Source organism: Haliotis rufescens, unplaced genomic scaffold, assembly GCF_023055435.1.
Source record: "Haliotis rufescens isolate VD_foot unplaced genomic scaffold, xgHalRufe1.0.p SCAF_13, whole genome shotgun sequence".
Classification (NCBI taxonomy): domain Eukaryota; kingdom Metazoa; phylum Mollusca; class Gastropoda; order Lepetellida; family Haliotidae; genus Haliotis; species Haliotis rufescens.
In genome coordinates, this window is record NW_025963813.1 from 34,414,711 (window position 1) to 34,436,273 (window position 21,563).

The following is a 21,563-nucleotide window of genomic DNA, read 5'->3' on the forward strand; positions in this document are numbered from 1 at the left end:
ATGCAATGTTTGGCAAGGAAATATTTAACAGTTTATTTGTTATACTCCATAAGTGAACCCACCCTATAATAGAACCTAAGTCCAACTTGTTGCCATGGAATCGTAAAAAATAATAGTTTATCAAATTCCTAAATAGCAAAAGGCACCAGTTCAGTATGTGTCTGGTAGACATGCAAAGTTTTGTAAGAAAGGATTTAACGGTTTTTGAGTTACGCTCAGGAAACGAACAGCACCCTTATAGAACCTAAGTCCAACTTGTTGCCATGGAAACGTAAAAAAATAAAAATTAATAAAACTCCTTAGTAGCAAAAGGCACCAGTTCAGTATGTGTCTGGTAAACATGCAAAGCTTCGTAGAGAAATATTTAACGGTTTCTGAGTTATGCTCCGGAAACGATTTCGGGACGCACACATGCACACACACACGCACACACACACGCACACACACACGGACGGAACTCATTTCTATATCCCCCGCCAACTTCGTTGGGGCGGGGGATTATTATACGTATTCCGCTTGTGTGTATCCACTATGTAGACATATGGTCGTAGTAGCCCAAAATGTGTATTCCTGATCCAGGTTGTCAAAAGCGCAATACAGTTCGATAATAAAACGCCATGATAGAAACATGTTGAAATGTTGTCGCCTGTTCTGTACTTGTGACGTTATATCGCTCATCATGTCTGTTTATCCTGGCGGCACGGTGGAAAAGTCCAATGCCGTCCAAAGCCGTATTGTCTACGGCGGGATGGGCAATAGGGTCACTACCACCCATAACCAAGGTAGTCAAATAAAAAAATATTCACGATTAATAAAATAGGTTAAGTGTATTCTGCATTTTTATTACAATGTTGTGTTAATTTAAATGTCCATTAAATATTGTTTTCAATAACACCGACTAATAACGTATATATTACACTTTTATGTGATGAAAAAAACACCATGACATTTATTCATTATTTATGAATAAATCGTTATTGGTATATAATTATTAACTGATTTAATGAGGAACAAAACATAATAGTCCGTCAAACATAATTTTGGCACCCGGTATTCACAATTATTTTTCATTAAACACATAATCATATGACGGAAGTTGGTCATTATCAAATAATAATCATTGTCCTAACTAGATGTATACCAGTATGTACAAAAATATTTTCTTCATTGTTATCCTTTAATTTTGTGTCCGTCAACATGGCCTTGTGATGAGAGTTGGGGTATAAGAACAGACGATTTAATGTCTCACAACATATACTTTAGTATTTGTTATCCTCAAGTCGCATTTACGACACGCATTGCTACTTGTTAACACAAAGTTAGTACGTCTAAATACAATTTAGCAAGCCTTGAAAGGTTTAGCTCTATTGCACAAGCCACAATAATGTCGTCACAATGCACATTGAAAGCATTTGCTTCATCTTAATCGGCTGTAGAGAAGTCACAGCTCTCTGTTGTCTTAGTGTTTTCTGCTGCAAATGTATTCCCATTCATGCTTTGAATATTGAATTAAAATAAATAAAAGCAACAAGAAGAATTATCGGCTAAGATAAAGAGCTTAATGTACGGTTCCGGGAAGACCATAAGCATGTGTTTATAAATCAAACTTTGATCAATGCATTCGTTGTAAAATACTAACAAGTATTAAATGTAATTGATATTCAATCCCAATATGTAATAATATGTACATTTTACATTACAGGAAGTCGTCAAATCACAAACCAAGGTAATATAGGTAATATTGCCACAGGTGATAACCACAGCGGGAATATGGCTGCCTTAGTCGGTGGCCAACCTGCAGCTGGTGGCACAAGAGGTAAGGCTTGTCAAGGACGTATCTTTATTGTTTGTTGTTTAACGCCGCACTCAGCAATATTCCAGCTATATGACGGCTGTCTCTAAATAATCGAGTCTGGACCAGACAATCCAGTGATTGACATCATGAGCATCGATCCACGCTATTGGGATGCGATGACATGCATCAACCAAGTCAGCGAGCCTGACTACCCAATCCCGTTAGTCGCCTCTAACAACATAGACAACATAATCGCCTTTTACGGCAAGCATTGGTTGCTGAAGGTCTATTCTACCCCGGATCTTCACGGGTCTACAGGACAGATCTCTATTGTATTACAGCCGAAATTCATGTATTCATTATTTTTATATTTTACACTGTTGAACTTTTCTCAAATTCAATTGTAACACGTTTGCTTTAATAAACACATGGTATAAAGGATATATATCCTTGTGCGATTACTATTGTGGGTATTCAATGGTGTGTTTATCAAACTGGTTTCTTTTATAAATCTTCAGGTAAATGGTTCTAATGAATACAATGTACTCATGATAATACTTGTGGCATCGGGAGACATATCTGTAATCGACATTATCCATCTTGAACAGATCCTAAAGCACTCACCCCAGGAGAACTGATAAACCTTCTGAGGGAGCGCCACTGCACTGAGGACACAATTAAGAGTTTTGAGACACATATTGTTGACGGGCGATTGTTCATGGACCTAGATGATGAATTTCTTGTCGATCTTGAGATTAACAGCAGGATAGAACAAAGGAAGCTCAAGTGTTTAAAGGAAGACCTCATTCAGTGAACTTGATTTACATTACCAAAGAAGCAAGTGAGTAACTGTGTTCGCCTTCTCGCTGTGGATACACTTCGCAGTGAATAGGAAGGTTTGCAAACATTAGTCCTCATAGTAAATTGTATTTTGTACTATTCAAACATTAAATAATACACTTGCATTTCTGCTGCTGTGTTGTGTTTGTTTGTCAATGCTTATGAGCCCTCGGGAGATTACAACTTGTGGGCTAGCTGGCCGTGTCCTCGCATGCCAACAATTTGAATGACTTTCGCATTTATAGAAAAAGTACTCAAATGATCAACACCGGGAAATCAAAACACATATGAACTTCATCCCTTAAAACCAATGACATGCGATTCTATTCTTAATTGCTGACATCGAAACAAGATCACTTTTGTGTTGCTTTGATTGTTTAGGTGTATCAATTGACTTATTTATCTTCAATTCCTCAGGAAAAGCTTCCTGGTGCGTCCGAAACATATTCGTCGGTCTCTGTATAAAAACTTCTGAGCCATCGTGTTTGCGAATTCATGATGCATACTGATGCAACAAGGATGGGTTGCTGAAGATCGTTGCCACGTTGGCCACCGTCTGGTTCAGACTTGAATGGGTGATGGTCGATATTGGACGAATTCCGTCACGAGTTATTGTAATATTCGTTGTCAGATTTATCAGATTGTGTTTAAGCTTAGGTTATCTTTGATTGGTTTTATTCTGCTTTTAGGTTACATCCAAACACCGGAAATACAAGTTGTTATTGACCGAGGGTTGTTTTTCTGACATGATGCATGTAGAGGTTATCGTGAAATTATGATGCCATTATCGATCTTTCACCCAACTTCGTACATCCGTTTCAGTGGGTAATACAACATATGACATAAAACCTTGTGTTGTTTCACATATTGTTTTTTTTAAATATTTATTCACACATGCTCCCCTGAGCATATTAAAAACACATTGATATCGGTTATTACTTACATATTGACGAGTTTCAAGTTGCAAAAAACTCTTCTTTTATTTAAAATCTCTGTATTGTCCTTTACATATGTATTTATAATAACAAAGTTCGTGGAAACATTACACTTTTCAATAACAATGACTTCCGATGGATCTATTTATAATGATTACGTTGATACCCCGGCTCAGTAGTAGTCAGCAATGGATTCGTAAGCATGGGACCTGAGATATGGTCTATTTTAAGTTTTTTTTGTATCGCCATGGCTGCAATATCGACTATAGCGTATTTTAACACGCTGTACATAACAATAGTGAATGATATCGATTATTTCATGAATTATGATTGCAGCCCTTGAGAAACATGGATGTGTATTTGTAGTTGAAGATAACATCCTAGGGCGACAGAATGTACAAAGTATATTTTTGTATAAGGCCTTGGCCAATGCACAAAGAAATGAACAAAAAAGGTTCCACCTACATAAGTTTCTAAATTTCGTGGTTCTCAAGTACTCACAAAGGGCACTTCACACTCGAAAATTCTCTAAATTCGACCCGTGAAGATCTGGGATAGAATAGTTTTTCACCAACCCATGCTTGCTGTAAAAGCCGACTATGCTTGTAAAAGGCGACTAACGGGATCAGGTGGTCAGGCTCGCTGACTTGATTGATGCATGTCAGCGATCCCAAATGCGTAGATCGATGCTCATGATGTCAATCACTGGATTGTCTGGTCCAAACTCGATAATTTACAGACCGACGTCAAATAGCTGGAATATTGCTGAGTGCGGCGTTTAACAACAAACCAACCAACCAAATCATAAGAAACCTCTGCAACAAGCAGAGTCGATCATGAATCATATCAATATAACTTTAATACTATATCCTTTCACGCAACAACAGTTAGATAAACTTTCAAAACGCCTACACTGTTCAGCAGCCTTCATCTACTCAATGTGGGACAATGTGACTGATTTATTTATACCCTGCACGGTCATAGTGAGGGTTTTACAATGGATGAATGCATGTTCTCCCCGGGAAAGACTGAATTGGATCATTGTGAAGGGGACATATAAATATAGTGTTTTAAACCGTCTCATGGCGTTATTTCAGAACCTGCAGGTGAAAACATTTTGTCGAAGTTTTCAAACCAGCATTTCTGATTTCAACGACTTAAAACGACAATTTCTGAACCTATATCTACATCATCATATTGTTATGCACCACAATGGTATGCACGCAAAAAGGTAGCACCACAAAATATATGTCTTTTCTGTGTGGATTTTCATTGATACAAATCGATATTTCTGAATCGAGAAATACGTGCATCAATATATGTTACCCTTAGGGTTATAAAAATTCGATTCTAGAATACCAATATATATGACTGCCTCTTTCCTAAAATCACTTTTTCGTCTTGTGTCTTCCAAAAATGTAAGTGTCAAATAACCATCCATATATCGACAGCCAATCGCACGTAATTGGGAATCTAAGTAAGTGTATGTCAAAACGTTCATTCTGTTTGAAATCGTAAGAAAGCAGTTCAGCACTTTTACGTCTTTTTTCAGTTGGACCATCATTACCGGTCGTCGCCTCTTCTACACACCGGAGTGTTACTCAACAAATACAACTCGTGATAGAGCCACATTCAGAACAAGAGAAACACATTTGCATTGATAGTTCGTATCAAAAACAAATGCAAAAAACACAGCAGTGACTTCAAATAGATTACGTGGAAAGATTTCAGTGTCACTCTCTGTCTCGGATTACATACACTTAAAAAACCCAGTTAGGGATCATGAATCTTTTAGGGGACAGTGGGGATGTTTCTAAACAGGTACATCTCGTGATTGAGTCACATTCAACAGGGAAAAGACTTCTTGTTCGATTGGAGGTTTATAATCGCTTATCACTAAAATGATTTTATAGAAAGATATCAGTGTCATTATCAATCTCTCGTTATGCTGATTTCAAATATGCTCACCACTAAATTGAAATCGTCAACAAAAGGGCATTAATCAGTTTCCTTAAAGTTTCTGTTAGGATTTGGTTTGTTTGTTGTTTAACACCGCACTCAGCGATATTCAAGCTATGTGACGGCTTCTGTTATGAGCTCACATGTGATGAACCGACAACATCGATAGCGTTCACACAATAGGTGTACAGTCCGTTCCTAGTTTCAGTTCAATTCAATATCAATCAGGTAGTTGACACAAGCCTCACACACCGTTGTCCTATTCTGTCTGATATCAGCCTAAATAATCATAGGCTTTTTGTCACTTGAGACATGGTGTAAGGCAGTGATGACATCAGAATTGAAGTTAGAATTGTTTTTTATTGACACAACTCATGACGTTGCGTCATTTACGGAAGGTATTCTCCAGGAAAGTGGTTATAAATAGATCCATGTCAATATGTTAATATGTACTATCGGGTAGGTGACAGCAAGGCTCATTGCGTGAAGAGCCCTTCAGAAGCAAGGTAGGTTAACTTTCTTGTCATATATAGATCTGTGTTCTTTAAGTTGAAACTAATCCAACGGCTTTGATATAATAAGAAATTAAATGTATTCCGCTTGTGTGTAGCCATCATGTAGACACTTGGTCGTAGCCCAGTATATGTATTTCTGATCCAGTTTGTCAAAAGCGCAATACAGTTCGATAATGAAAAAAGCCATGATAGAAACAAGTTGAAATGTTGTCGCCTGTTCTGTATTGTGAAGTTGTATTGCTCATCATGTCTGTTTATCCTTGTTTATTCAGAATACAAAATGTCAAAGTATGATATTAAAGTCACGGGAGTTGAAGGCGGCACGGTGGAAAAGTCCAATGTTGCTGGTGTTGTCCACGGCGGGATGGGCAATAGCGTCACTACCACCCATAACCAAGGTAGACAACTCAAAAAAGATTCACAGTTAATAAAATAGTATTAAGTGCATTGTGTATTTTTATCACAATGTTGTGTTCATTGAAGTATCCATTGAATATGTTTTTCAACAACCCCGGTTTATACCATATATATTGCAGTTTAATGTGATTGAAAAAACATGACATATATTCATTTTTTAGGAATTAATTGTTATGGGTATATCGTTATTAACTCATTTAATGAGGAACAAAACATACTCTTTAAGGAGAGCTAAAGTCCGTCAACCATCATTTGGGCATCCGGTTTTCACAATTATTTTCCATTAAACACATAATCAAATGACAGAAGATGGCCATTATCGAATAATAATCATTGGCCTAACTAGATATACTAGTCCGAACAAAAATATTTTCTTCATTGTTATCCTGAATTTTGTGACCGTCAACATGGCCTTGTGATGAGGGATGGGTGCCCCAACAGACGATTTAATGTCTCACAACATATACTTTAGTATTCGTTATCCTCAAGTCGCATTTACGACACGCATTGCTACTTGTTAAGTCAACACAAAGTGAATTCCTCTTAATACAATTCAGCAGGCCTTAAAAGGTTTAGCTCTATTACACAAGCTACTTTCGTGTCGTCACAATGTACATTGAAATCATTTGCTTCGTCGCAATCGGCTGTAGAGAAGTCCCAGCTCTCTGTTGTCCCCAAAATTTAGTCGACTTCTAATGTGTTTTCTGCTGAAAATGTATTCCCATTCATGCTTTGAATATTAAATTATAATAAATAAAAGCAACAGTAAGAATTATCGGCTAAAATACAAAGCTTAATGAACGGTTCCGGGAAGACCATAAGCATGTGTTTATAAATCAAACTTTGGTCAATGCATTCGTTGTAAAATACTAACAAGTATTAAATATAATTTATATTCAATCCCAATATGTAATAATATGTACATTTTACATTACAGGAAGTCGTCAAATCACAAACCAAGGTAATATAAGTAATATTGCCACAGGTGATAACCACAGCGGGAATATGGCTGCTTCAGTCGGTGGCCAACCTAAGGCTGGTGGCAGAAGAGGTAAGGCTTGTCAAGGACGGATCTTATTTGTTTGTTGTTTAACGCCGCACTCAACAATATTCCAGCTATATGACGGCGGTCTGTAAATAATCGAGTCTGGACCAGACAATCCAGTGATTGACATCATGAGCATCGATCCACGCAATTGGGATGCGATGACATGCATCAACCAAGTCAGCGAGCATGACTACCCGATCCCGTTAGTCGCCTCTAACGACAACATAGTCGCGTTTTACGGCAAGCATGGGTTGCTGAAGGTCTATTCTACCCCGGATCTTCACGGGTCTACAGGACAGATCTCTCTTGTATTACTGCCGAAATTCATGTATACATTATTTTGATATTTTACACTGTTGACCTTTTCTCAAATTCAATTGTAACACGTTTGCTTTTATAAACCCATGGTATATAAGATATATATCCTTATGTGATTACTATTGTGGATATTCAACGGTGTGTTTGTCAAAATGGTTTGTTTTAAAACCTTTAGGTAAATGGCTTCTTATGAGTATAATGTACTCATGATAATACTTGTGACATCGAGAGACATATCTGTAATGGACATCATTCACCTTGAACAGATCCTAAAGCACTCACCCCAGGAGAACTGATAAACCTTCTGAGGGAGCGCCACTGCACTGAGGACACAATTAAGAGTTTTGAGACACAAAAGGTTGACGGGCGATTGTTCATGGACCTAGATGATGAACTTCTTGGCGAACTGGGGATTAACAGCAAGATAGAACAAAGGAAGCTCAAGTGTTTAAAGGAAGACCTCATTCAGTGAACTGGATTTACATTACCTAAGAAGCAAGTGAATAACTGTGTTCGCCTTCTCGCTGTGGATACACCTCGCAGTGAATAGGAAGGTTTGCAAACATTAGTCCTCATGAAATATAAAATAAGCCAATTTCGTTTAGTAAATTGTATTTTGTACTATTCAAATATTAAATAATACACTTGCATTTCTGCTGCTGTGTTGTGTTTGTTTTTCAATGCAAATGAGCCATCGGGAGATTACAACGTGTGGGCTAGCTGGTCGTGACCTCGCATGCCAACAATTTGAATGACTTTCGCATTTATAAAAAAAAGTACTCAAATGATCAACACCGGGAAGTCAAAACACATATGAACTTCATCCCTTAAAACCAAGCGAATGCGATTCTATTCTGATTTGCTAACAAAATCCCTTTTTGTGTTGCTTTGATTGTTTAGGTGTATCAATTGACCCATTTATCTTCAATTCCTCAGGAAAAGCTTCCTAGTGCGTCCGAAACATATTGTCTCTGTATAAAAAGGCCATCGTGTTTGCGTATTCAAGATGCATATACTGATACAAGCATGGGTTGCTGAAGGTCGTTGCCACGTTGGCCACCGTCTGGTTCAGACTTGATTGGGTGATCGTCCATATTGGACGAATTCCGTCACGAGTTATTGTAATATTCGTTGTCAGATTATCAGATTGTTTAAGTTTAAGCTTAGGTTATCTTTGATTGTTTTTATTCTGATTTGAGCTTACATCCAAACACCGGAAATACAAGTTGTTAATGACCGAGGGTTGTTTTTCTGACATGATGCATGGAGAGTTTATCGTGAAATTATGATGCCATTATCGATCTTGCCCCCAACTTCGTACATCCGTTTCAGCGGTTGATACAACATATGACATAAAACTTTGTGTTGTTTCACATATTGGTTTTTTAAAATATTTATTCACACATGCTCTTCTGAGCATATTAAAAACACATTGATATTGGTTATTTCTTAAATATTGACGAGTTTCAAGTTGCAAAAAAACTCTTTCTTTTATTTAAAATCTCTGTGTTGTCCTTTACATATGTATTTATAACAACAAAGTTCGTGGAAACGTTATTCTTTTCAATAACAATGACTTCCGATGGATCTATTTATAATGATTACTTTGATACCCCGGCTCAGTAGAAGACAGCAATGGATTCGTAAGCATGGGACCTGAGATATGGTCTATTTTAAGTTGTTTTTGTATCGCCATGGCTGCAATGTCGACTATAGCGTATTTTAACACGCTGTACTTTACAATAGTGAATGATATCGATTATTTCATGAATTATGATTGCAGCCCTTTAGAAACATGGATGTGTATTTGTAGTTGAAGATAACATCCTAGGGCGACAGAATGTACAAACTTTTTCGGTATATGTCCTTGAAGGTTCATCTAAATCTGGAACACATTTTCATAGGTACAAGGATGTAATAATCTAGTCCATATTGATCCATACTTAGTTTCCATACAGCTCAAACTTTTAAAGTACAAAATATTTATTTCATGTAATATCCCGAACAGTGTCAATCAAAGAATCAATATATCAATTATATTTTTGTATAAGGCATTGGGCCAATGTACAAAAGAAATAAACAAAAATGGTTCCACTTTGGTAAGTTTCTAAATATCATGGTTCTCAAGTATACACATAAGAGGCACTTAATACTCGAAAATTCTCGAAATTCGACCCGTGAAGATCCGGGGTAAAGGCGCCTATGCTTGTCGTTAGAGGCGACTAACGGGATCGGGTGGTCAGACTCGCTGACTTGGTTGATGCATGTCATTTACCTGTACCGATGCTCATGATATCAATCACTGGATTGGCTGGTCCAGATTCGATTATTTAGACAGCCGTCATATAGCTGGAATACTGCTCAATGCGGTGTTAAACAACACATATACAAACAAATAAACAAATCATATGTTTAATAGAAAATGTGACTTTAACCTAATAACATTACAAATTTATTCATGATATAAAGGTGCTTGCGTATGATAAACGTCAATTGAAACGTACGATTGATGTGAATATTGTTGTGGGTTTATTTCCATTCAGAACAGAGTTCAAGTAGCATCACGTGGTCTTGAAAGGAAAGCAACATCTGAGTCACAATTATTTTGTAACCCGGAAGCACTGTTATGGTTCTGAGAAACAAAGGATCAGGGCGCTACTTTTTTTTAGACAACTGGGATATCTGCATATGACTATGTAATGAAAACATTTTTTCCAAAAATCTAAATGTGCATTGTAGTACTTTTTGTAATACAATAGAATACTTTTTCATGCCTGATGCTGAATATACAATTAATATAACTGGTGCTATAGCACGGTCGGCAAAATGGACAAAGGTGTGTGGAAAATATCAACATCATCTCATCTACGTTATATATTATGACATGTATTATGTTGATATTTCTATAACGAATAAGGTATATTCTCACTGACTTAATGTATTCAGATACAAGACTGACTGATCTCTTCAACTTTCGTTTGTATGGTATCGCTGAATGGGATAATGAGAGCACAGAACATGCATTCAATGTAAAGGACATTTCTTGTCATGCATATCTGACTGAAGTGAAGGTGTCACTGAGTCGTGATGTTTTCATGCACTATACTATTCTGAGTTAAATTCTCGGTTCAAAAGATTTCTGATTCTCCACAGAAAGGTCAGTGGGCATACATTAGGAAGTGTTTAATGACATTTACGTTCCCATTTTCCTTCACAAGATGTGAACACGTTGTCTCAGAAGTAGCAAAACACTATATGGAGTTATGCCCCTTCGTCAAATTTGCTAATCGTAGGTTCGACCTCCACGTTGGACCCTGTCAAATTGGTAATATCCACAACAGTTTTTGATGATACGTCATGATGTAACTGACATACTTTTCAATGTGGTAAAACTCATTCAATCACAGTACATAATGATGTACTAAAACTCAGATTCGACGTTCAATAATAAGAACATACACAACGAAACTTGATTCCTCGCAGCAAGGTGTAAGTCAGTTAATGTGCCTGGCAATATTTTTATGGTCTTGTATTTGACATAGATAACACATAACTACACATATACTTAAGTAACACATAAGGCAAAAACTACTTGATGTAAGACATAGAGGACGTCATAAAGGCGCATTATAACATGACAGCCTGTGACATATTATTACAGTGTGACAGAGAGGCCGTTATCAGGCTTTGGGTAACATTGGACGCATGCGCAGGAAGCATACATGTTTTGATTTAATTTAGTTTCTTAAACCCCTAAATCTAATTTCCTTAAGTCACATCTGTCTCATCACCCCTCTGGCTTGATGAGAGAGTTATTTGTGGCACTTGCGCTAAGTGAACCTCAGTTGTACTAATGAGACCTACAATGATCCTAGTTTTAATACATATAAAACCAAATGAATAATGTAACACAATGAGGGCTTTTAATAAAAAAAATGAATAATTGATTACTTTCAAACATTCACAGTCCAACCTAAGAATTTCCTTCCCAGCGTCATTGCCATTCGTATTTCAAGTGACACCACATGTGTAATTGTGTAAAACATACACCATCATTTCACTTCTGAAAAAAACCGATCCCCACCGGACAATGAAATATAAATTCCGTGTCAGCTAACGTTTGTTTCTGTATACATAAAACCTCGTTTACCTGAAGTACCCACCCACAAGGTTATGTCCAACTTTCAACGGTATGAAAATAATCGAGTCTGGACCAGAAAATCCAGTGATTGACATCATGAGCATCGATCAACGTAATTGGGATACGATGACATGCATCAACCAAGTCAGCGAGTCTGACCACCCGATCCCGTTAGTCGCCTCTTACGACAAGTAGAGTCGCCTGTTACGGCAAGCAGGGGTTTCTGGAGACCTATTCTACCCCGAATCCTTGTAGGTTTATGTGACCGATACAAGTTAATGTCAAATGATGATGTTTTGTTGTGAGCAACTTGAATAGGATCTTCTTTAACTCCAGACATTTAGAGAAAATAATTTTAACACCCCCTTCTCTATTTAACAATCATCAACCTTTCAGTGCAAGAGGATGTTATTGATATATGTATTCCAGTACCGTCATGGTTAGACAGATACTCAATGTGTGATTAACTCACGCCAACAAAACCGGAAAATTATTTATATCATGTACAACATATGTGCATAATAACAGATTCAATCTACCCTGTTAATGTATGTTTATACATACTGGTCTAAATATATAAACACTTCATTTCCTTTTACGCGCAATGGATCCGTTTAGGGAGATATATATAGTTCTGAAGCTTTTCCCAACCTCAATGTAAAGCATTGTATGTTTGAAGACCACTTCTCTTTCAAACAACCAGTCTATTCTTCTATTGGCCATGATATTTATATACTCATTTACAAAGGACAAACAAATTACTGGTAGTTTTCGTTCAGTAAGCACGCGATAAGGCCTTATCTATAAAGACGATTCATTTAAGCGTAAAAGGTTTAATGGAAAATTTACGTTTTTTCGTGTGACCGACACACCTTCTATCATTCACGCAGCAAAACCGACATTCCATAAATGATGATAACTTACTATCTGGTTTCTCTGAATGTAGGGACTCAGGTGTTAAAATATGTCCTCGGTTCTCGGTACAAGTGAAGCATTGAAAAACCAACATTTCTGATTCTGTATCTCACAATGAATTAAAACGACAAGTTTCCGAATGTATTCAAGCGTCAACACAATGCTGTGCACATTCCCGAGGAACTCAATGAATGGGTTAATCGACACAACCGAACGGGCTCTGGGATTGACATGCACAATGCGTTACCTCATATAATGTGAAAGTGTATGGACTTATACAGATAAAATGTAAGCATACACAAAGTTTACCGTGTTAGTATTTAATGGATAACATACAGCAAAGTGAAAGTCAGTTAATGTGCCATAACATAAACATAAATTTAAATCCACGTCACGTGCACGAAACTAAAAATAAGTCCATGTCACAAAAAATCAATAATTTCAGTACACAGACTACCGTCATATCACTAGAGTTACAAATACCCAAGCGGCCAGGATATTCGTTACGCAAAAGGTAATGCTTTATTTCATTAGTAACTCAGCTCAATTAAATGAGGAGGCCTTTATTAAGGAGTTGAAAGAGAGAACAATTTAAGAATATATCATAACCGATGTGGTTTTGATTGACATATAGTTTTGAATGTTTGAATAAACGACAGCTTATTCCAAAGCGGACACTAATTGTTAACTTTCGTTTGTAATGTTATTAGGGTATGCAGGTTGGCATTTTGATTAGTACTTTGTTGATGGATTATTTATTTCCATACTAAAACCATCTGTATTTACTCTTATTGAAGAACATGTAACTTCAACATTATCGGCACACCAATGTAATGAGTTGATACATGTTAGGTGCCACAGTGTTGGACATATAAATCACCTTTTGCAGGTCAAATCTACTTCGGAATAACCAGGTGTTAGTACAGTCTGGAAATGGTGTATACCACTGTGGTTATAATGTGTGTGTTCTGTTTGATTACAGGTTGAACAATGGAAACAATTGAAGTGACAGGGGTAGACGGAAATGCTAAGGTGAAAAACTCAACAGCGGTTGGGATTCAAAGCAGTGGCGGAGAACTTCCATCACAGATAGGTATACATTGTTTCTATATCTGTAATTTTGTTCTCACCTTTTCAATTACGGCAATTGTTTATTCATATTTACTTTTCACATGAACACTTTAATTCTTCGTTCGTTCGTTTGTTGTTCAACGCCGCACTCAGCAATATTCCAGCTATATGGACTGTAAAAAATCAAGTCTGAACCAGACAATCCAGTGATTTGCATTATAAGCATCGATCCACGCAATTGGGATATGATGATATGAATCAACCAGGTCAGCGAGCCTGTTCACCCGATCCCATTAGTCACTTGTCGTAAATGGTCACTGTATGTTGGTAATACTATGTGTTGGGCTACTGAAGTATATCACCTTCAAATGTGTGATGTTGTCATTGTTAGAATGCACAAATTCAAAAAGAGGAAAACAATGAACCCATTCTGTCTCAGCCAGCTGCCATACTTAAATAGTTTCTAGGCGTTCCCACTATCAAGGCTTTAGATAGCATAACAATATATGTGAAGGTCTTTACATTATTGTGTGATCAAAGGATTTCGAACAAGTAACATATCATATCATAGCACTTTTATTTCAGGTTATAAAATGGGGCGGCCGGGTAGCCTAGTGGTTAAAGCGTTCGCTCGTCAGGCCGAAGCCCCGGGTTCGATTCCCGACATGGGTACAATGTGTGAAGCCGGTTTTCTGGTGTCCCCCGCCGTGGTATTGCTGAGATATTGCTAAAAGCGGCGTAAAACCATACTCACTCATTCACTCAGATTATCAATTGTATTAACATTTTCCTTCATTAGGTTGTGCATATATTCATGAGAAATGTTTAATATATTCACCAGGTATCAAGAAAATGAAAGTGACGGGTGTCAAGGGTAATGCTGAGGTATACAATTCTGTCGCTACTGGCATTGATAACGGCAAAATGGGATCAATTGGTGAGTTTATGGATTCACGAAAACACATCATCCTACATTAATAGGCAAATATGGTTGGTCGTTCATCGATCACATATATCTAATGAAATCAAGAAACGTTATTCCTTTTGATATTGAATTTGACAATTTACTCAATCGAGGCTAATATGGTTGGCCTTGAATCCATCACATGTAGCAAATAAAATCAAGAAACACAATCTAATTTGATATCGAATTTAACAATTAACTGAATTGGTTTCCTATCTCAACACGTTGATCTCACTATCGACATCAGTTACGTATCATTTCAGAAAACAGACAGCAAACGTACAATATTGAAAATGCCCACGGCGTCGTAGTTGGGCAGGACATGCGAGGCGCAACTGTGGATCAAGGGGGAATCACAGGGCAAAGATCAGGACCCAAGACATACTTCGAAGGAAAAGGTAAATTACTGTTAATCATCTGTGTTACATGAAACTTTGAACAGCTTATCTATCATTTCATGATCAATACTTCATTGATAGCCGAAATATGATAAGCTATGATCTTTGCGGAAAAGCTCAAACGTTTCCAAAACAAAATTCTGCACCCGTATTTATTTTAACTATGAATATGAAAATGAATCATGTTTACTTCTGCACTATAAATAAGTTTCCTTCAAAATGTATTCATAGATGCTCCTGAGACGGAATGCTATTAATACAGAATCACTGATCTTAAAGAAACACACTTCTCATAAATCGTTTATAAGAAAACTGATAAACAGTATTTTTTAACCGGCACCACAGTGAGATACTGTTTCATTGTGTAACATGAAAACCATCAGAGAGCTTCAACGTGACATAACGTGTGGGTTTGGGCTTTTATTATGAAATATATTTACTACTAAGTTTGCATTCCAGCTCTTTCGGACATCTCTGAGGTGGACATTATTGGTCTCCTACATGAGAAGAAGCTAGAGAAACACATTCCACTGTTCCAGACACATGGCATTGATGGTGATTTATTGTCTCAGCTCGACGAGGATGAACTTAAAGCCTTTGGCATTGACGACTCGTTTGAAAAGAAGAAAATACTGAATCTGAAGAAATGTCTTCCAAAATAATATATAATAGCACAATCTTATGGACAATTTAATAATCATGTGTAATGCACTGCCGTGCCGATGCTATGCATGCCAATATGAATTATCTGATGGCTGCTCACTGTATTTAGATCCACAGACACTTCCTTTATCATTTGAACCGTAGTTTTAGCATTGCATAATTTTATCATCCATTATAACATAATAAACATTGAATTTGACAACAGTGTTGTTATATGGAACATGAAAGTTCTGAGAATAAGGAAACAACAACAATCATCTCATCCCCCTTCTACGAATAAGAAAACAACAGTCATATCATCCACCTTCTCATTCGTATTCATGGAAAAAATACTTTTGCAAATTAAGATCGATTATTTGTAGAAAATAGAAACTGCAGTGTATGTTTGGGTGCATAAGTAATGCTAAAACTGTGATATGTTATAATAATTACTAGACTTTTATTGCAATTTATTATCCAAAACTGATAAATCTCACACTCATGTCTTTTGATATAAATTATATCAACACTCGTTTTCCACTTTCATCAATTTGTGTTGATAAATTTGATATCAAAAGACACTCTTGTGAGATTATCTTTATCTTAAGATTTTGATAAGTGTGTTCCCTATTTGTTGAGTTGTCTGTATTGTATGTGAAAATTACATATTGGAGAAGTTCTTCATCACTAGGGGGGTTGGGGGGTGGGGGCACTTTGTTAATTAGGGGGCACGGGTGGCCCAGTCGTCTAAGGCCCCGCGATTCGCTGTGCAGAGTTGCGTCCCTTGGGCACGCCAGAAACCTATGATTGTGAGTTTGAATACCGGTTCGCCCCGATTATGTTTCTAGGTTTGTCAGCACCATACCCGTGCTCGTGGGTTTCACCGAGGTGGTAAACGTCTGAAACCTGCATCACTTCGGGCTTTCCTCCCACATTAAGCTGACACACCGTGATATAACTGGAATACTGTTAAAAGCGGCGTTAAACACAACTCACTCTCATTCTTCATCCGTGGTCCAAATATTTCGAGTAAACGTGGTCTAAATTGTATTCCACAGTTGGTTGCAAAACGAATACACGCTTTACACTTTTTCCTTTACTTATAAGCAAAAGAATCTCTGTACTGGTACAAATTAGGCTTAATTTCATTTTCTTAACGGATCGGTTTTCTGATTCATCTATCACTTGATTGTCTGGCCTGTTTTCAGGCTGCCGTTGCATGGCTGTGCGGCATCAGGTAATGAATGCTTGCTTGTTTATGCAACTGGTGTGAATGCCACTGGACATGCTTACCCTTTTTGAGAATACCTGGTGTCATCACTGATTTTCACTAGTCCATTCATAAAACTGTCACAGCTATTTTGCCCTTATGCCAAGTGGAATCTGTTTCGGTGGATATTCAACACTGGTTATTCTCCTTTGCATTGACATTGTACATTTACATATTCTATGCACCTCCTGGTTACTTCCTGGTTACTGACTAAGTTCATATAATACTGGTTAAAAAAGATTTCATCAAGGTTGTTTGTTTATGTGAATAAAAGCGACAAAACCCTTTCCATATTCATGAGAAATCTCTGCCACAAGCAATGTCGATCATGAATCATATCAATTCGTGTCCAATGTTGAAGATTTGTTGTGAATAACTTTAATAATATCTCTTTTCACTCAACAACAGTTAGAGAAGCTTTCAATACACCTACACTATTCAAAAGCCTTCAACTACTCAATGTGGGACAATGTGACTGATTTATTTATACCCTTCACGGTCAGAGTGAGGGTTTTGCAATGGATGAATGCATGTTCTCCCCGGGAAAGACTGAATTGGATCATTGTGAAGGGGACATATAAATATAGTGTTTTAAACCGTCTCATGGCGTTATTTCAGAACCTGCAGGTGAAAACATTTTGTCGAAGTTTTCAAAACAGCATTTCTGATTTCAACGATTTAAAACGACAATTTCTGAACCTATATCTACATCATCAAATTGTTATGCAACACAATGGTATGCACGTCAAAAAGGTAGCACCCCGAAAGACATATGTCTTTTCTGTGTGGATTTTCATTGGTACAAATCGATATTTCTGAATCGAGAAATACGTGCATCAATATATGTTACCCTTAGGGTTATACAAATTCGATTCTCGAACAACCTGGCTATTAAATGTATCACTGCCTCTTTTCTTAAATCACTTTTTCGTCTTGTGTCTTCCAAAAATGTCAGTGTCAAATAACCATCCAAATATCGACAGCCAATCAAACGCAATTGGGAATCTAAGTCAGTGTATGTCAAAACGTTCATTATATGTGACATCATAACAAAGCAGTTCAGTACAACTCGAGATAGAGCCATATTCAAAACAAGAGACAAAAAAATCCATTTGTAGTTCGTATCAAAAACAAATGCAATAACACAGCAGTTACTTCAAATAGATTTCGTGGAAAGATTTCAGTGTCACTATCTGTCTCGGATTACATAAACAGTTAGGAATCATGAATCTTTCAGGGGACATTTGGAATATTTTTAAACAGGTACAACTCGTGATTGAGTCACTTTCAACAGAGAAAAGACTTCTCGTTCGATTGGAGGTTTATAATCGCTTATCACTGAAATGATTGTGTAGAAAGATATCAGTGTCATTATCAATCTCTCGTGATGCTGATTTCAAATATACTCACCACTTAATTGAAAGCGTCAACAAAAGGGAATAATCAGTTTCCTTAATGTTTCTGTTATGATTTGGTTTGTTTGTTTGTTGTTTAACACCGCACTCAGCAATATTCCAGCTATACGACGGCTTCTGTTATGAGCACACATGAGATGAACCGACAACATCGATAGCGTTCACACAATAGTTGTACAGTCCGTTCCTAGTCAATACTAAACGTCTGCAATTCAATATCAACCAGTTGGTTGACACAAGGCTCACACACCCTTGCTCTTTTCTGCCTGATATAAGCCTAAATAATCATATGCTTTTTGTCATTTGAGACATGGTGTAAGGCAGTGATGACATCAGACTTGAAGTTAGAATTGTTTTTTATTGACACAACTCATGACGTTGTGTCATTTACGGAAGGTATTTTCCAGGAAAGTGGTTGTAAATAGATCCACGTCAATATGTTAATATACAATGACGGGTATGTGATAGCGAGGCTCATTGCATGAAGAGCCCTTCAGAAGCAAGGTAAGTTAACTTTCTTGTCATACACTGATCTGTGTTTTTTAAGTTTAAACGTATCCAACAACTTTGATATAATAAGAAACTATATGTATTCCGCTTGTGTGTAGCCACCATGTAGACACTTGGTCGTAGCCTAGTATGTGTTTTTCTGTTCCAGGTTGTCAAAAGCGCAATACAGTTCGACAATGAAACGCCATGATAGAAACATGTTGAAATGTTGTCGCCTGTTCTGTACTTGTGACGTTATATCGCTCATCATGCCTGTTTGTCCTTGTTTATTCAGAAAACAAAATGTCAAAAATCACAGCTACGGGAGTTGCAGGCGGCACGGTGGAAAAGTCCAATGTTGCTGGTATTAACTACGGCGAGATGAGCAATACCACCCATAACCAAGGTAGTCAACTCAAAAAGTTCACGATTAATAACATAGGTTTAGTGTATTATGCATTTTTTTATTACAATGTTATGTTCATTGAAATGTCCTTTAATTATTGTTTTCAATAACACCGACTAATAACGTATATATTGCACTTTAATGTGATGAAAAAAACAACATGACATGTATTCATTATTTATGAATAATTCGTTATTGGTATATCATTATCAACTGATTTAATGAGGAACCATCATTTTGGCACCCGGTATTCACAATTATTTTCCATTACACACATAATCATATGACGGAAGTTGGCCATTATCGAATAATAATCATTGGCCTAACTAGATATACCAGTCCGAACAAAAATATTTTCTTCATTGTCATCATGAATTTTGTGACCATCAACATGGCCTTGTAATGAGGGATGGGTGCCACAACAGCCGATTTAATGTCTCACAACATATACTTTAGTATTCGTTATCCTCAAGTCGCATTTACGACACGCATTGCTACTTGTTAAGTCAACACAAGGTTAGTACCTCTAAATACAATTCAGCAGGCCTTAAAGATTTAGCTCATTGAAAGCATTTGTTTCGTCGCTATCGGATGTAGAGAAGTCCCAGCTCTCTGTTGTCCCCAAAACTTAGTCGACTACTAATGTGTTTTCTGCAGAAAATATATTCCCCTTCATGCTTTGAATAATGAATTATAATAAATAAAAGCAACAAGAAGAATTATCGGCTAAGATAAGGAACTTAATGTACGGTTCCTGGAAGATCATGAGGATGTGTTTATAAATCAAACTTTGGCCAAGGCATTCGTTGTAAAAAACTAACAAGTATTAAAAGTGAATTATATTCAATCCCAATATGTAATAATATGTACATTTTACATTCCAGGAAGTCGTCAAATCACAAACCAAGGTAAAATAGGTAATATTGCCACAGGTGATAACCACAGCGGGAATATGGTTGCTTCAGTCGGTGGCCAACCTGGAGCTGGTGGCACAAAAGGTAAGGCTTGTCAAGGACGGATCTTAATTGTTTGTTGTTTAACGCCGCACTGATCAGCAATATTCCAGCTATACGACGGCGTTCAGTAAATAATCGAATCTGCACCAGGCAATCCAGTGATTGACATCATGAGCATCGATCCACGCAATTGGGATACGATGACATGCATCAACCAAGTCAGCGAGCCTGACCACCCGATCCTGTTAGTCGCCTCTAACGACAGCATAGTCGCCTTTTACGGCAAGCATGGGTTGCTGAAGGCCTACTCTACCACGGATCTTCACGGGTCTACGGGACAGATCTCTATTGTATTACAACCAAAATACATGTATACATTATTTTGATATTTTACACTGTTGACCTTTTCTCAAATTCAATTGTAACACGTTTGCTTTTATAAACACATAGTATATAAGATATATATCCTTATGCAATTACTATTGTGGGTATTCAACGGTCAAAATGGTTTGTTTTATAAATATTTAGGTAAATGTTTCTAATGAATACAATGTACTCATGATAATACCTGTGACATCGAGAGGCATACCTGTAATTGACATTATTCATCTTTAACAGATCCTAGAGCACTCACCCCAGGAGAACTGATAAATCATCTGAGGGAGCGCCACTGCACTGAGGACACTATTCAGAGTTTTGAGACACATAATGTTGACGGGCGATTGTTCATGGACCTAGATGATGAACTTCTTGTCGATCTTGAGATTAACAGCAGGATAGAACAAAGGAAGCTCAAGTGTTTAAAGGAAGACCTCATTCAGTGAACTGGATTTACATTACTAAAGAAGCAAGTGAATAACTGTGCTCGCCTTCTCGCTGTGGATACACTTCGCAGTGAATAGCTATAGGAAGGTTTGCAAACATTAGTCCTCATGAAATATAAAATAACCCAATTTCGTTTAGTAAATTGTATTTTGTACTATTCAAATATTAAATAATACACTTGCATTTCTGCTGCTGTGTTGTGTTTGTTTTTCAATGCAAATGAGCCCTCAGGAGATTACAACTT

General features: G+C 37.1%; 2 protein-coding genes across 9 annotated transcripts in view; both read left to right on the forward strand.

The window, feature by feature from the left end:
• LOC125371694 overlaps positions 1 to 21,563 on the forward strand; it is a 50,241-nt gene that overhangs the window by 4,019 nt on the left and 24,659 nt on the right. The window contains exons 6-11 of one of the 8 annotated variants that reach the window (XM_048394451.1): positions 1,703 to 1,816; positions 2,404 to 2,636; positions 5,123 to 6,035; positions 6,317 to 6,442; positions 7,399 to 7,512; positions 21,113 to 21,502. In XM_048394451.1, coding sequence (XP_048250408.1) covers positions 1,703 to 1,816; positions 2,404 to 2,609 — 320 coding nt within the window. In that variant the 3' untranslated portion in view covers positions 2,610 to 2,636; positions 5,123 to 6,035; positions 6,317 to 6,442; positions 7,399 to 7,512; positions 21,113 to 21,502. Of the gene's footprint in view, positions 1 to 1,702; positions 1,817 to 2,403; positions 2,702 to 5,122; positions 6,036 to 6,316; positions 6,443 to 7,398; positions 7,513 to 8,093; positions 8,482 to 20,422; positions 20,537 to 21,112; positions 21,503 to 21,563 lie in introns of those variants that run through there. The other 7 variants (XM_048394456.1, XM_048394454.1, XM_048394453.1 and 4 more) reach the window with 7 other exon arrangements.
• On the forward strand, positions 13,328 to 16,178 carry LOC125378636. The gene is made up of 5 exons (XM_048394460.1): positions 13,328 to 13,397; positions 13,866 to 13,976; positions 14,796 to 14,891; positions 15,182 to 15,316; positions 15,776 to 16,178. Exons 2-5 carry the CDS (start codon positions 13,874 to 13,876, stop codon positions 15,976 to 15,978), a joined length of 537 nt encoding a protein of 178 aa, XP_048250417.1. The 5' UTR covers positions 13,328 to 13,397; positions 13,866 to 13,873; the 3' UTR covers positions 15,979 to 16,178.

Coding starts and splice junctions, on each gene's coding strand:
- LOC125378636 (XM_048394460.1), top strand. CDS start 13,874: ATGGAAACAATTGAAGTGACAGGGGTAGACGGAAATGCTAAGGTGAAA. Junction 14,892..15,181: donor CGGCAAAATGGGATCAATTG/GTGAGTTTATGG, acceptor GTATCATTTCAG/AAAACAGACAGCAAACGTAC. Junction 15,317..15,775: donor GACATACTTCGAAGGAAAAG/GTAAATTACTGT, acceptor TTTGCATTCCAG/CTCTTTCGGACATCTCTGAG.